Below are 15,272 nucleotides of genomic sequence, written 5' to 3' on the forward strand. Positions count from 1 at the left end.
CAGTCTAGTCCCCTCTGTCACCTCCATCAGGACACTTCTCTTTCCTTCCTAGCTTAACTATGTTTTTCTTTGTCAACAGTTACTTTGCCTGTTTGGAAAACACCAAGTAAATAGTATTTTGGGGGAGTTTGGGCTCCAAATATGGAAAAGCCACTGTGACCCTGCTCTTGCACTGCAAACGTAGAAATGAAGGAGCAAGCGCAAGACATGCATTTCTGGAGTATGTTGCTGAGCCCAGTTCTGCTCTCTAACAAGCCTCTGCTGAATGCAACTTCCACATCCCTTGCCTGAGCTCCTCTGGAAGGTGGAGCAGCTGTGGGACTCTCAGATTACAGCAACAACTTCAGGGTAGTTTTGCTGCTGTCCCCTGGAAACGAGAATAAATCTGCCTGATCCCTTATGCTGATGGAAGGTGTCAGCACAGGGCCTGTCAGCATCATGAGCACGGTACAGACATTTATTTGCATGTTTAGAAGCTGAGTTCACACTAACTGGAACAGAGTAGTTAAACACTCTTTCTAAAGAGCTCTTTTTTAGCTAATAAGATAAGAAACTGATTATGCAGCCAAACAGTTGCCCCAAGTAATCAAAAAATCCAGTTAGCTCTCAAACACTCGCAGGCAGCAGGCCAAAGTCTACTATCAGTCTCACTGGTGCCATTAGGCTGAGCCCTGTCTGTGCAGCACCAGAACAAGGCCCTTTTTCTCCACGCTGCTTTGTAAATTCATCCTTAGCAGCTTATCCTCTAGCTTCTCTTCTCCCTTCAGCAAACACTCAGTCTTTAAGTGTGGTTCTTAGCCTGCTGCAAACCAACCTTTTCATGCCTGAAATACAAATTATGTACAGTGCAATTAAGCCACTATGCAAAACAAAGCACTTTGCCTATTCAGAGTGCCCTCTTCCAGTCTGGAATTTCCAAACCTGATGTCCACAGCAACATCTGCTGGTAGAACAACATAAATACACAAAAACAAGCAGGCTCAGTCATGATGAAACCTTCAGTTGTGGGTGTTTATCACTTTTCCCAAACCTATGACTATACCATAAAACCTGTTTCACTCTATTTCTTTCTATTAATAGCACTGAGTTACAAGTGGCAACGCACAATGTTAACACATAAATACTAATGTCACAAGTCTTAAAAGAATTATCCATGTGGCTTTGGAAGTTGTTAGCAATATTCTGTTCTTGGACTCTACTCAATTAGTATTATCACATAGCTCATACATATTTATCATATTTATCACACATTTGTCCTTAAACAAAGTAGACAGAAATATGCAAACTCTTACCACAATGTCTTAGGGACAAAATTACTTTCTAGCTTGCTATCCCTCCATAATATGCTCCATTTATATTTTTTAATAAATACAGAACGCATACGTTTAATTTGAGGGCTTAACATCTTCATAAAAATGTTCTTGGAATAATTAGACAGCTATTGCTACTTATTGCTATTGCTCATACTTGAAGAAGAACAAACAGTGATTTAACTACTGCAGTAGCACTGTATTGCAACAAATACCGTGAACATTACCAGTTCAACTAAATTGGTCTTCCTTTTGTAGAGGTATGAATATTTTTGGCTTTTTAAACCACAAAAGTAAAATGTACAGAGTTTAGCATCAATATTCTAGGCAAAACTAACAATGTAGGCAAAATTGAAGAACCACTACAAAGCTTTTATACTTTACATCTGACTATTTTGCCACAGAATGGGATTCATTTCATCCCCATTTATATTTTGGAGTATTGCCAATGACACTAATAGAAAGGATAAGAGCCCAGTAACTAGCGTCTCATATCATGGCTTATAATTTGAAGTCCATTAGTACAGTATACTAACAAGTACAGATGTTATTTCCTGCCCTATGGGTCATCCAATCTATAATGAAACTTCCATAGTCAACAAGGTTCAGTAAATTCACATATTCTTGAAAGGTCTTCCTTGATATAGTCTGTTATTAGATTGTGTCTAACATGTTTTATAGGCATGCTTTATACATACATGCCTCATACATGTTTTCATGTATAACACGTTTGTTTGTATATATGGCTAATACAGCCTAACTAATCTAACGGTGGGCATGCTGCAGGACTAAATCCAAAATCTCAGTGCTTTCATACCTTGAAGGACACTTTTGACAATAGTGTCTGTGTGATCAGCCAGCAGATCTGCTTTAGCAATTGCAGCCAAGGATAGATAACTTGACATGTTTCTGCACAGTTCCTTATTGCCCCTCTGAAGAAATTTCACCGCCACTGGAACAGCTAAGGCCATTATGGGAGGTCGATTGTAATTCTGCAAAAACATGAAAAAGCACTGAAAAATAACCAGCTGAAATAATGATTAAAATAAAGTCTCATGCTGATCAGAGTAGAAAAACAAAAATCAAAACAACAGGGGAAAAAAAGCAAAAAACATGTCAAGAAAGGTTATGTTTTGGTAACACCACTGGAGGCAGACTTGAAAGAAAGAGCAAGTAAAGAACTTTAAAACTACTGCACCAGGAAATGCTAGTAATGCGCTTATTTTTTTCTTCTGCAAGAGAAGGAGAGAACATGATATGAGGTGTACGAGTTAAATGTTAACTGCTGTAACATTTCTAACACGGTATTTTGTATTTGGTGCTCTCAGAGAATACAGCAGAAGCTGTATCCATCATTCACACAGCATAGGTAATTTTCATCCCAAAGCATAGGAAACACCTTGGAGCAGTCAGTGATTCTGTTGACTGGTAAATATTGCTCCCTGCAGTAAAAGAGGTATTGCTGCCTTTCATTCCTGTGTCACAGTGACCTGCCCCACACCGAGGTCCAGCCCCAAGCAGGGCAGCCCAATGTGCAGGCACAGTCAAAGCTCAGGGAAAATATTTCAAGCATGGGTAAATCTTCCCCAGCACAAGTCACAGCTTCCCTCATCTAAATTGTAGCGTGTTACTACTCTGAGTTTTGGTCTATCTTTGTGCTGGCAGAGACCATGTGAAGAAAGGACTCCTCTGTTCCCAGAACAGGATCTCAGGCTAAGCCACTGGGACTAAATCAAAGGCAGACTGGTCAAATGAGAAAAAAGAGGACGCATGTGTAAGTGTACTGGGAGACTTGCTCACAGGGTAATAGCTTTAGTATTGATCATCAATTTTCCTGTAATAATTAAGATTTCCTTTTCTAACCTCCAGCCAATTTCTCTGAACACCAGGGTCAACTGAAATTTTTCAGGACTGCTAACTTCTGTCCTCAAAATGGCACCAAGCTTCAGCAATCTCAGGGGTATCTGCACATACACTTAGGTTTTGACATTAAGGTCAGAAAAGGTTTTCTGCAATTATTTGTATATGTAAAATTGTGTACACAGACTATACACATCTATTGCCCATTAAATTCCCCATACATAACTGCCCTTGAAACTAGTAGGATATGTTTATGTGTAACTGAGGACCTACAGTCTCTCTTGAACCCTCCTTGATCAGTGCTTTTCTCTCCTCTTCACTCAGTTTTGAACATCTCCTTGAAACTGGAGTACTTCATTGTTTTTGAAAATAATCCTGCAATATGATTATATTTAATTAGCATCTGAAATCACAGGCAACCACTGGAACCCAGATGTTTCAGAAAGCAACAAAACAGTGCAAAGAAAGGCAGTCCAGACTTAACACATGCTCATTCTGGAGCAGTGCTGAAAAAATAAATTTAGACCTGAGAAAAAACAAATCTGTTATTCCACATACCCTGCTACATTGCCTCCCAGGCCAGCTCTGCCTTTATCAGCAGTAACTGCCTTTGCCATCAGCCTCACAGAGAGCAGGACTGACCCTAATTAAGGCTACATTACATTACTCAACCAATGCAAAAGAGCCAAGTTTAAGTGGCTATGAGGATTTTTCCTTGCAACAGAGACTTGCCAAGCAGTGGACTGCTGCAGCCGCTCTGGGACAGTTCCTTTCTGCCAGCCCTTAAGGAAGAAGGGGCTGCAGCAACTCCTAGGTGTCAAGATAGCTCATCGTAGCAACTGCCATATGACCAAAACCTGCTTCTTTAATGAGAATAGCCCTTAAAATGAATAGAGCTTTATGCAGCAGCATGTTTAAATCAACATAATGCCTCATTATATTTGGCTGAGAGGTACTACTGAGTAGGAGCCAAATTCTGCCTCCAAGTTATACTCTGGGACTCCACACAGAAAGAATGGGAAGATAAGGTTTGGCCCTCTGACTAGAATTTAAAAGATCTAAGAAAATTCCAAAGAACAATTTTTTTTCTCCCCCTACAATAAAGACAAAATACCTAGTTAAGAAAAGGTTTGAATTCAGATGGGAGGAGAAAGGTTTCATTTGTTCCATTATAAATATCAGGGCATGAATGCACGCTTATGAAAATGTGAAGGTGACAATGAAAAACAGATTTCAATAATATGATATAGTGATGTTTGCAAACCTAGGGGACCTCCCTGCTGCTAATATCAACAGAAACATGCTGTGAGATTCAACCCAGCTGTCAGATATTCATTATTACTTCAACTATCCCTCACGTATTGTATAAAAACTCATTTTATGCCTTCTTTCTTCTTTTATGCAAAGGAACTTGCTGATAATAGCTCTGTTTCAGGGAGCAATAAATGTACTTTTATAACTTTCTCATTTTATTTCAATGAGCTCCTTGAAGTAATCTGCAACACAGTGCAATCCCAAAACATTTGGATACGAGCTAGCTTGATTTAGGCACACAGTTGCCAACAGCACAAACTGAAAGCTTAGACAAGCCACTGCATACTTCAGTATTCTTATGAAATATGATTGCTAAAGTACCTTGAAGACCAAATATGATTTTACAATGTACAGTCTCTTGTCTGGAAAGTTTAAGTTGTGCTGCTGTCAGTATCCACGTCCAGTTACTGTCTCACCTCCGGGTACGCAAGACCAAAACGGAGATAACCGACACCTCCAGGAATGCGTTGCCTAATCGGAAAGGGTGGTCCCTACCAAAGCCAGTAATTCACAGAGAAAGGCAGAGGGGACGTAACCCCCTGATTTACCACTGACCTTCGTAGGATGTATTAGTGTGCCCTGTGCTGGGGTGCAGCTTACGGTTCATGGCTCAGGGGTGCCAGCACAGTGCAGAAGAAATCTTGCTGAGCCTCATCCTCAGTCTTGACCAAATGTCTGGCTAGAATAAACCTCTATGCTTCCCAAACCAAAATCAATATGAACGTGGGCTTCAGAAAAGAAGGTTTTTTTCTTCTTTTAGTATTTTGCTATAATACACTTTTTTGTGCGTCTTTAGAGTGACAGAATGGGGGTAAACAGAACTGACCATACTAAAGGATTGTCAACTAAAATTTCATTGAAGCAAATTCAGCATTGATGTTATTTTTTCCGGAACATTTTGATTCTTTTGGACTTCAAACACTTTCAGCCAAACTAGATGAGGAATCTCAGTAAGTTTATGGAACAATATATTCTACAAGGGGATAAGCAGTAACTTTCATGGGACAGTGACTTACTTGTGCCACTATCATTTGAATTTTTATAACAAAAGAACAATCCCCCCCCCCGATCTGATTTCAGAGGCAGAGGTAAAGAAGGCAACTATGAAACAGCAGACGTACTGCAAACATCACCCCGGAGTAGTCTGTATAGAAAGGCACTTCATAGCAACTGTTTCTTCATCTGAGACTGAGCTGGTCCCCATGAACTGTACACACAGCTGATTTAATACCAGATTCCCTCTTCCCCCCACCTTTAAATGGCTTTTCACTCTCTGCTTACTTTCTTAGAAAGCCTTGGAATACCCCATTCCTCTCTCCAAAAGGCTGTTATATACTAAGATGTCTTCTTTTTAGTCTTGCATTCACAGGGAGCGATAGTTCATAGACTACTGAGTTCAGATAGGACCCGATTTTAGCTGTTCTTCTAGAAAATGTTTTTGAGACCTAAATACCTTTTCGATCTTCTTGTTGCTGTCTCCAACACTTAGTAAAGTATGCTAAGAAATTATTTCAACACTCCTGGCCAGAGCATAACTTCTTTCTAGTCCTCTAAATAGAGTAGTAGAAATTAGATTTTAGTTCAGAAGTCAGTTTTCTATGTTGTATATGGACTTGGCTTTTACAATCAAAATGTTAAGGGAGATCCTCCTTACTGACAGCATGTCTAGTGACCTAAATTTCACATCATTAAAATCTCTTTGGCATTTTGCTGCCTTCCAGAATGATTCAAAAGAATAACCTCTTCCCTGATGCTAAGTGCTTTCAAATGAATCTTTCTGTAACCACAGAAAGTGATAGTCCTACATCTCCCACTTTAATACTTACATGAAATGCAAATACTTAGAATTAATGGAGAATTAATGAAATCTGGTACTAAACAGTCAAGACACTTCTAAAGATAAGGAGGCTGCCAAAACTTTTGATTCACTGCAATGGATGCCATACACATGTAATAATATACTTTAACATTTGGGGTCATATTCTTGGTTTTAAACAAATGCAACCACTCCCATGCACCCTCAAAAACCATAAAGTACAACTGCCTTCTAAAAGATAAAACTGAATAGCCAACAAATGCACTACACTCCCTTGCTTTCAGCTCATTCTTACCTGCAAGATACAGCTCATGATATCGGATGCAATTTTTGCATGTGGTGTGTCCTCATCTTTTCCAGAGGGCTTCAGGTTGTGTTCTAGACATGACTCCCAGAGAGCCACAAGGGCTTTCCCGTGCTTTTCTATGGACGCTGTCTCCCTGATGGCAGTGGTGATGCGAGTGATGCAGATTTCCACCACAGCCTGGTCATTGTCATTGGTCTGGTAGTCCTGGTTCAAATGAAAAGACATTTGCCAATGAATGCCCATCCTTTTCAAGGACCCCACAAAATTAGCCTGAAGGCATGAAGTTTCTGTAACTGTCCAGTATCCATTTTCTCACTTCCACCTTTACAACAAACATTTAGTGCAATTACACACAGAAATTAGTCATCCCATAGACAATTCACTGGTTTAGGTCTTAATTCTCATTACTGTAAAGGTATGGATTATATCATCAAATGATTTTTAGTAGTCTGTCCTGAAGCATGGCTTTCTTGACCACAGATTGTAGCCACACACCATAGAATCACTTACACAGGCCTCTTCTCCCATAACCGTCCTAAAACTGAAACTGGAATTGATACACCCACAATATATATAGCCAAGTGCAGTGTCCCAAATATTTCCCATCGTGTTGAGTCCCTGATGTAAAAACAGTTAGTTTCAATTAGCATTAATGTAACATGAATAGAAGTTAATTAAATAGGCTTTATCAGAAAATCCTGTAATCCCCAGTAATTACTGACACAGATACCACATGGATATGAAATGACAGTGCTTCGCCGTAACTAAAAGACTCAGAATACACAATCGCCGTCCCTCAGTCTAACCTATGCTGCTCCACCCTAAAAAGTAATGAAGATGAAAGACAGACTGAAGTAGTAATCAAAAGTCATTGGTTTTGCTAGATAAAGTATGGTCATTTTTAAAGGGCTGGAGCTAAGTTCAGCACTAGCTTGCAGAAGTGCAGCTCCAGAGTTAGCTCTGGGTGCTCTGCGCTGCAGCGTGGTATGACAGCGTATCACAGGCAGAAACCACAACGTTTGGGTCTGTCTCAAAGCAATTCTCTGCCTTTATTCACAGCTAGCCCTCTACAAGCTTTGCTTGGCATGACAGAAAAATCCATGCACTTATTAAAAAAGGAAAACACTTAGATTTTTCTTTTGTATAAGGTTACCTATTGATAAAGAGGTGAACAATTTAACAGCCGCTGGCTGAGAGGGCAAAGAGCAAACCCCTGGCAAAAGTCACGGTCTCTGGCTGTGCGTGGACATGGAGAGCAGAGTGGTCCTGTCCCCACTGCTGCGAAACTCCTCACATTTGCAGAAAAACCTGTGTCAAACCCAGCCTGCTCAGCCAGCGCTGGAGCAGCTGCCCGATCTCCGGAGCCCTCTGGTGGGAATCGCTTGGAGGTAGGGGATGGCTCTGCACGATGCTTTAGCTGCTTAACGCAGACCAGCGTGTTTGTGAAAACATTTTTTAGCCAATTCAGGCATTTTCTCTCAAAAAGCATGGTAGTGGGAATTTGTGTAAAATTCCTGATAATCTGCAATTAGGCGAGTCGAAGTACATCACAAACAGCAGACAGCAGACACAACGGCCAAAATAACTTGATTAATGTTCTGAAAGACTGTGCAGATATAGTTGCTGTCAAAGAAATGACCAAAGAGAAGAGCCAGCATACAGTGGCTGTCCTGATGGATGAGTCAGTTCTTGTTGCAACTGGCAACGTCATGATCAATGCTCCGAGAGTCAGAGGTTTGCACCTTGCCAAAAGTGATTTCTAAAAATCACATGCTGTATGAAGTGCCAGAAAAGTGCAGTTGTGAGAACATGTACATGTTGCTAATTGAATATGCTAAGCCTCAAAAAAGATTTTTCCCTTCCCTTTGGCAAACTGGAAGCAGGAAGAATAAAGAGCTTTTTTTCTTTTTTTTGGACAGCACTTTCGAAGAGTTTACCAAAATCTGTAAGCCTACCATCATTCAGAACACTTTACGCTGCAAACAGAATACATACTATATATACAGTGTACCTGTAACCACCTGTTAATCTTTAATATGCCTTAAATAATATTTAATAAAAATTATGATAGAGAAGAACTTGAAATATCTTTAAAGGAAATCCAGCTAGTAGGAACTGGATTTGGTTACCACATTTTTAAATCTTACAGTTTGCTCGGCATTCCTGAGTTTCTAAAAAACTTAAATCGTGTATGTCCCTGTCTTTAATATTTTATTTATACAACACATTTAATCTCATGCAAAATTATTAAGGACAGCGTTTCACTTACCGCAGATGAACTAATTATTCTTATTTGTTCAAGAGCTTCTGAGAGGCTTCCTTCAATTTCAGCATCCTCTAAGGAGAAAAGATCCCCTGCACGTGAAAGGTCCTTTTGTGCCAAAACCAGCCCAAACAGATGATGCATGGCTGCATTCGCTGCCACTCAGCCAGACCTCTGCATGCACCATGTGCATGAATGACTCAGATGAGGACAGAATGGAAACAATCCTGTGGACTAGTGATCAATTTAATATGAAGAATAACTCTGGGGCATATTTCAAGACTTCCTTGGCCCCCATCTAAAAGGGAAAAAAAAAAAGGGGGGGCGGGGGGGGGGGGAATTAGCAAATGCATTGACTGTCATATTCCAGTTTAGCAAAGATTTTTAAATGGTGTATGTGAGAAGCATACAGGATCCCCTGATCCAGGGACATCCTTAAGCATGTACCATGAACTGCATGTTGAAGGACCTTTTGCCCTCAAACACTAAATAGCTTAAAATTAGCTAAACAGTACATAACTCTTAATAAACAAAACCAAGTTTTTTTCATTTCAATGCATATTACCTGAGCAGGATGGTGACTGGGACTAACTGATAAGGATTACAAACTGCCTTTCTGTGGTCAGTAGCAGAGTGGAGCTAAAGGAGGCGGGTGAAGCCGCTTGGTTTGTTTTCTGGGTTGTTGTTTCTTGACTCCAGAAATACACTATTAGCAAGATTGAGAAGATAATGATTTTTGTTTAGAAAAACAGTCAGTTTTACTGCCAAAATGATCCCTGCAGTCTTTTCAACTCCTGTAAAACAAACACTTGGCTGAGCTGAAACTATGCACTTCTCCTTGGCTGGGGAATTTAACAGAAGCCGAGCCAAGTGGGGCCGGGCTCAGCACCACGCATACACTTGTGAAAGAGGACAGTCCTGCACTTGTGTCCCTAAACTCTGGTGTTTAAAGCATCCACAGAGGAGATATTTGCCTTAATTATAGAATTTCATTTTTTCCACATTTCAGAAGTGCTATTTGTTATTCTAAGCCTTCCAGGACTTGCCTCTTGCTGATAGGTCCCCTCTGCTCATACACCTTTAAAGCGAGGGTCTTCATGGCCAACGTCAGTGCACATGAGAAAGGGACTAACAGCACGGGGTTCTTCAAGCCCAGAACATCCCATGGGGCTTAGACACCCTCCTTGGGCTTTGCCAAGGCAGGTACAAATCCATGCCAGCAGAAAATGTTTGTCCTTGAGTCTTCCAAGGGTCTCCATGATGGCCCTGCCAGTAGGAACAGGGGAAAGGCAGTCCGTCCTCCCTCAGCTCCCGATTGTGTACTGCACTTCTTCCAACCTTTCCGACCAACACTATTCACGATGACAAAGAAACCCAGCAAACCGTGATTTCTCAGCTCCAAAGAGCACCTCTAAGTGCGGGGCCCTCCACGGGCTGCTAGCACTTCAGGCAGAGCTGCGAGGGAAGTGGGGCGATGGAAGAGCCTGCTGTTCAAGACCCTGCTGAGAAAGGAGCGAACCACACAGAGGACATTCACCGGCACTCATAGCAGCCACGCTGGCTGGCAGCACGCTGAGATTCTGCCAGTCAAAAGGGACACAAAGACACATAGCACCATTGCCCTGCGTAAGCTCAGAAGCACATGAAAGGAGAGGTTACAAATGGGAATGCCTCTGTGCCCCAGGAAGCTGCTGCACAGCTCAGCAACTTCACCCCGAACAAGCTCTGCTTGACGGTCACCTCAAGCTCCCTTTAGCTTTAACTGCATCTGTGTTGGCCATCTTTTAGTACACAAGTGATCATTCTCACTCCTTCAACACCAACATCTTCCACATGATCAATATTTTCTCCATAACAAAGTATGTGGAGATAAACACAGCACCATTCACAGAAACTGCGAAGTAGGCTGTTAGTTGCTGTTTTGTGAATCAAAATGTCTTTCTGAATTGAAGTAAACATACCTAAATGTAAAGGCCTCACATATAATATATGTGTATATACACATCCTTTACCTTTAGGTATGCAACAATCTAAAAGTTTCAGCTTAGCCACTAGTGGGTGTCTTTGCAGGAATACAACAGATACATGACCATCTAGCTGACAAAATTGTGACATTAAGGTAGGCATACACCATATATGATACTCATTAATTCAAGAGCTTGAGTTAGCTTCAAATGTCACACACTGGAAAAGCAGTTGCTAGAACTGGACCAGTCTGCCTTGGTTTGCACACATCGCTTAAATGACCTAGCCTGCGTTTCCAATGAGTAAAATTTCCCTGCAGCTTTATATAGAGGAAAGAGAAATCTCTGAGATTTGACATATATTAGCTGAAGTAAAATATAGAAGAAAAGGGAATCTTATGAAAAACAGGCTATTTGTACTCTGGACAGAGTGATGAATAGGCTGAGTAAGTGTGACAAAGTAAGGACTCAAACTTCCCCACATTTTCCACACAGGCTTGCATTAGATGAACCTGCTATAGGTACCACCATGGTCACCCCAATGGCACGTGCCAAGCGGGGCAGGCAGAGAGCTCCTGCCCGCTGCTGCCTGCCCGCTGGAGCACGTGGAGGCCTGCAGGAACCTCTGCGCAGATCTGTATCTAACCCAGGCATAGCTTGACATGAGAACATGCATTAAAACACAAACATTATGACACAAATGAAAACTTTCCTTCTGTCTTCACTTATTCATCTAATACAGTGTATACCAAGCACATCTTCCAGGGGGCCAACTCCTCTAGGTTCTTCTCTTGAGCTGATGAACAAAGTACTACATTGTCGCAAACTAGATCTATAATTATTATTTGAGATACAGAGTATCCTTAATCCCTGTTACTCTATTTTAAGCTATTTTTCAGGAAAAAAAATGGAAAATGTCAAATAAGGGGAAAAACACTGAGAGCCTTCTGGAAATAACTCAGTGAAACAACATCTATTTTAATAGCATAAACAGCACCTAGCACTTGATCTGCCACAAGCCTGATTGTAAGGTTTTTTTAATTTTCCCAAATCTATCAATATCATTACACAGGACTTTTGGTTTGATTATTTGCAACAAGACAGAAGCAGAAAAGAGCTTGCAAATAAGATTGCAAACCCTGAAGCACAACAGGCTATTGTCCTCCTGACAATAGCTAATGGCATAAATCACCAGTCACCGAGCTGAAGGGGATGGTATAAGTACAGAGGAGATTGGGCCCATGTTCTCATACTCAGCAATTCTCAAATTCAAAAATAAAAGTTCAAAAAGCCGCAAACACAAACTGATTTTTTTACCTGTTCATGTTCCACAAGGACACCTTCAATGATGGTTACAGGTGCAAAGCTTGTGTTCTTGGAAACAAAGCCTGACCATTTGCTTTGCTCTCCTGCTACCCCAGGCAGCATCCCAGGGCACAGCAAGTGGAAAGCTGGGGAATCGGGTGGCAAGCAGTGAACCTGAAGCTGTTAATTGCAGTGCCAGGAGTAAGGCATTTCAGGAATGCAGACTAAAGCAGCCTAAAAGTTACCAATGGCTCCGTCAGGTGACTAAAGGAACCTAAATGCAGAGAGGCCTTATCTCTGAATGAAACACTCTGTTTCTAGGACAAAATACAAAGCCTACTCCACTTGAGGGCAGTTGTTTTTAATAGAGAAAACAGAACTCTCTGTGTTAGTGGAAAGCTATCCTTCCCTGGGAAGAAGGTAAAAAAAACCTCAGTAAGCTCACATTGTTTGAAAGAAAAAGAACAAGTGAACAAACTTGCTACAGAAGAGATTCTCTGTCCAAAGGAATAAATGCTATCATTCTGGAAAACTTTACATGAATACAAAAGAGGGTCTGAAGTTCGCTTTAGCTTTTAACGTTACTTCCATAAGTAGCATAACAAAATCTGCACACATAATTTAGAAAAATGCTCTAGGAACGAAGAACCATTTGAACCCTCTCTTTGATCAGCTGCACTGAAACACAGCAACCCCTTCTTGGCCTTTTGCAAATGATATTCTACTCAATGTGCTTCTGCAGAAGAAGAGTTTCTCAGAAAGGCCCTGTTGTCTACCTGATGAACAGACACTTTTTATCTAAGTTTTATAGACAACACTAAGGACAATACAGAAAAATGTTTACTTACTATAAGCTCTTTGAAATGGAATTATAGCAAATCTTCTTAATACTTACATTATGTAACAGCGCTGAAAATACTTTTCTTGCATAGGTCCTAAAAGGAGAAAATTGTCCTTTAAGCATCTCCTTGCTCACTACAAGATTATACTCTGTCCTACTAATAGGTAGCTGGCACTGAGGAAAAGCATAATATACGTGTCTTCTAAAATGTTGTGGGGGTTTTTTTTTTAATTTATTTTTTAAAAAGGGTCAGGTTGGATGATAAAACTCCTTCAGAGTATGGTTCCCAAGATGTCTCATCAGCTTGACTCCACATCACGTATCAGCGTCTTCTCATTCAGATAGGACAGAGATTACTGTATCTATCAGACCAGCGTCCGAGACAGATCAGACTTATATTTGTGTCCCATACACACAAGCAATGGAGAAGAGGCAAATGGTCTTGCCAAAGTTTGTAAGTCCTGTGTGGCTCCCCATCGGCAGAGTGTCTGTGAGGGGTCGCAGCAGGGATCCACACCTTCTTATGGTCAAAACATGGGAAACAAAGCAGTGACTCTAGCTCTTGTAGCAAACTTCAACTCGTTATGCAGGGAAAAAAAGACTCAGCTTATTACACAGGCCATTTCCACTGGTTCATGGTGCAGTCCCACATCTAATTCAAAGTTTTGATTCTGATTTTCAACACCTAGTTTCCCTTTTCATGACAAGCTGAAAGAGCCATACGTTCCCTGGGACCTTGAAGCTGTTCCCCTCCAAGGTGAGTCTCTTAACTTGCTGGAGGCACAGCATTCTTACCAAAGCTCCTTATCAGAAGCAATCAGAATAAAAGCTAGCCTGACAGGTTTCAGAGCTTGAAGCAATTGAATTGGTCTGTTTGCAAAATAATTCCCCCAATAATAGAAGATTAACAATAAAAATTCCATGTAAAAGGGCAGTTGGACCTAAGGGCATCCAAAAGCCAATTGAACTTTGAGCTAAAAGACTGAGTCTTAGAGTTTTATCAGGAACTTGGATTCTGCAGAATGACATTAGAAGGACAAAAAAAATTAAAAATATATCTTTTAAATCAAAGAGGAAGGGGAGAGGATAAAAATTTTAAAATTTACAGTGAAGCAAATTCTACAAGAAATTAAAATAATTTCCTTAACTTTCAAAAGACTTGACATGTAAGTATAGTTGCTTGATTTTACCAGATGGTGCTATCCCACTGAAAACAAAAGTGCAACCTTCCAAGAACTGTGCAATAATATTGTTAATCTAGTTCCATGCTAAGCAACATAAATCAAGAAAAACCTCACTATATTTAAGGAATTTTAGGAAATGCAGGCCACCTAGAGTTCATGTTAAGTGAACCTTATAGTATCTTCCAGTTTGCTCACTGCAAAGCAAGAGGCAATTAAAACCTTACTATACTGTTGAACCAATCTTGCACATGAACTTACATTAATACTGCATTTCAGAAGGAGGTTAAGCATGCGCAGTACTAAGTCCTGAGCTAACTCAGCCCTGCAGCAAAATCCATAACCCACCACCATCGGGAATAGTCCCTGCAGGCTCTCAAAGCCACTGTCCAGTTGCAGCTGAATACATCAGGAGACAACAGGCTGCAAGTACAAACCATCCCCTTGCTGGAGCAGCACCGAGGACAGATGATACTCCAAACCCAGCAGACAGCCAGAGCTCCCAAGTGAATCCAAGATTCATTCAGCACTTCCCAAACCCCATTCTCCTCTGTAACACTCAGTTTGCCATGGGCACCACGCATGGTTCTCCTCAAATGCTGCAGCACAGCTCCTGACAGGAGCACTTCCAGCTGGTGTTTCTTGTTCTGTAGCGAAGGACCAAGAAACCACAGGCACCAAAGCTCTTTGATTAACAAAAGGTAACATTCATTTTCTGAAATATTAAAGAAAGAAATCTAAACGGTATAAAGCGAGCACCCCGTTCAAAAAAGTAACTTAAAGTGTCAAGTAAATTACACAGGAGAGGAAGGTGATCTGAGAACTCCCCTTAAATGGAGAGACTTGTGTCAAAGGACTGAGAAGCCAGAGGTCTTGCTTTACCATGGCGATCTTGGGCAAATCATAGTCCAGTGGTTTGACTACTCTATCTATAAAAAGGAAAAGAAAAAGAAAAAAAAAATCCATTTTCTTACCTCGCAGACAAGTTGCCATGCTTAATACACTGGATTGTATGAAGTGCTTTGGATGCCTTGGATGAAAGACGCTACAGGAAAGCAAAAGCAAAATAGTATTAGTAACTCTTTGCCTTTTCAGCACTCTGTGTGCAGAC

General features: G+C 40.9%; 1 protein-coding gene across 7 annotated transcripts in view; it reads right to left on the reverse strand.

The window, feature by feature from the left end:
- VEPH1 (ventricular zone expressed PH domain containing 1) overlaps positions 1–15,272 on the reverse strand; it is a 96,530-nt gene that overhangs the window by 72,625 nt on the left and 8,633 nt on the right. For 4 of the 7 annotated variants that reach the window (XM_030028909.2, XM_030028904.2, XM_030028905.2 and 1 more), the window contains exons 2-5: positions 15,136–15,206; positions 8,877–9,168; positions 6,596–6,811; positions 2,128–2,302 (exon numbers count right to left, since the gene is read on the reverse strand). In XM_030028909.2, coding sequence (XP_029884769.1) covers positions 2,128–2,302; positions 6,596–6,811; positions 8,877–9,014 — 529 coding nt within the window. In that variant the 5' untranslated portion in view covers positions 9,015–9,168; positions 15,136–15,206. Of the gene's footprint in view, positions 1–2,127; positions 2,303–6,595; positions 6,812–8,876; positions 9,169–9,435; positions 9,577–10,999; positions 11,032–12,151; positions 12,425–13,034; positions 13,075–15,135; positions 15,207–15,272 lie in introns of those variants that run through there. The other 3 variants (XM_041126855.1, XM_030028908.2, XM_030028906.2) reach the window with 3 other exon arrangements.

Source organism: Aquila chrysaetos, chromosome 10 (assembly GCF_900496995.4).
Source record: "Aquila chrysaetos chrysaetos chromosome 10, bAquChr1.4, whole genome shotgun sequence".
Lineage (NCBI taxonomy): Eukaryota > Metazoa > Chordata > Aves > Accipitriformes > Accipitridae > Aquila > Aquila chrysaetos.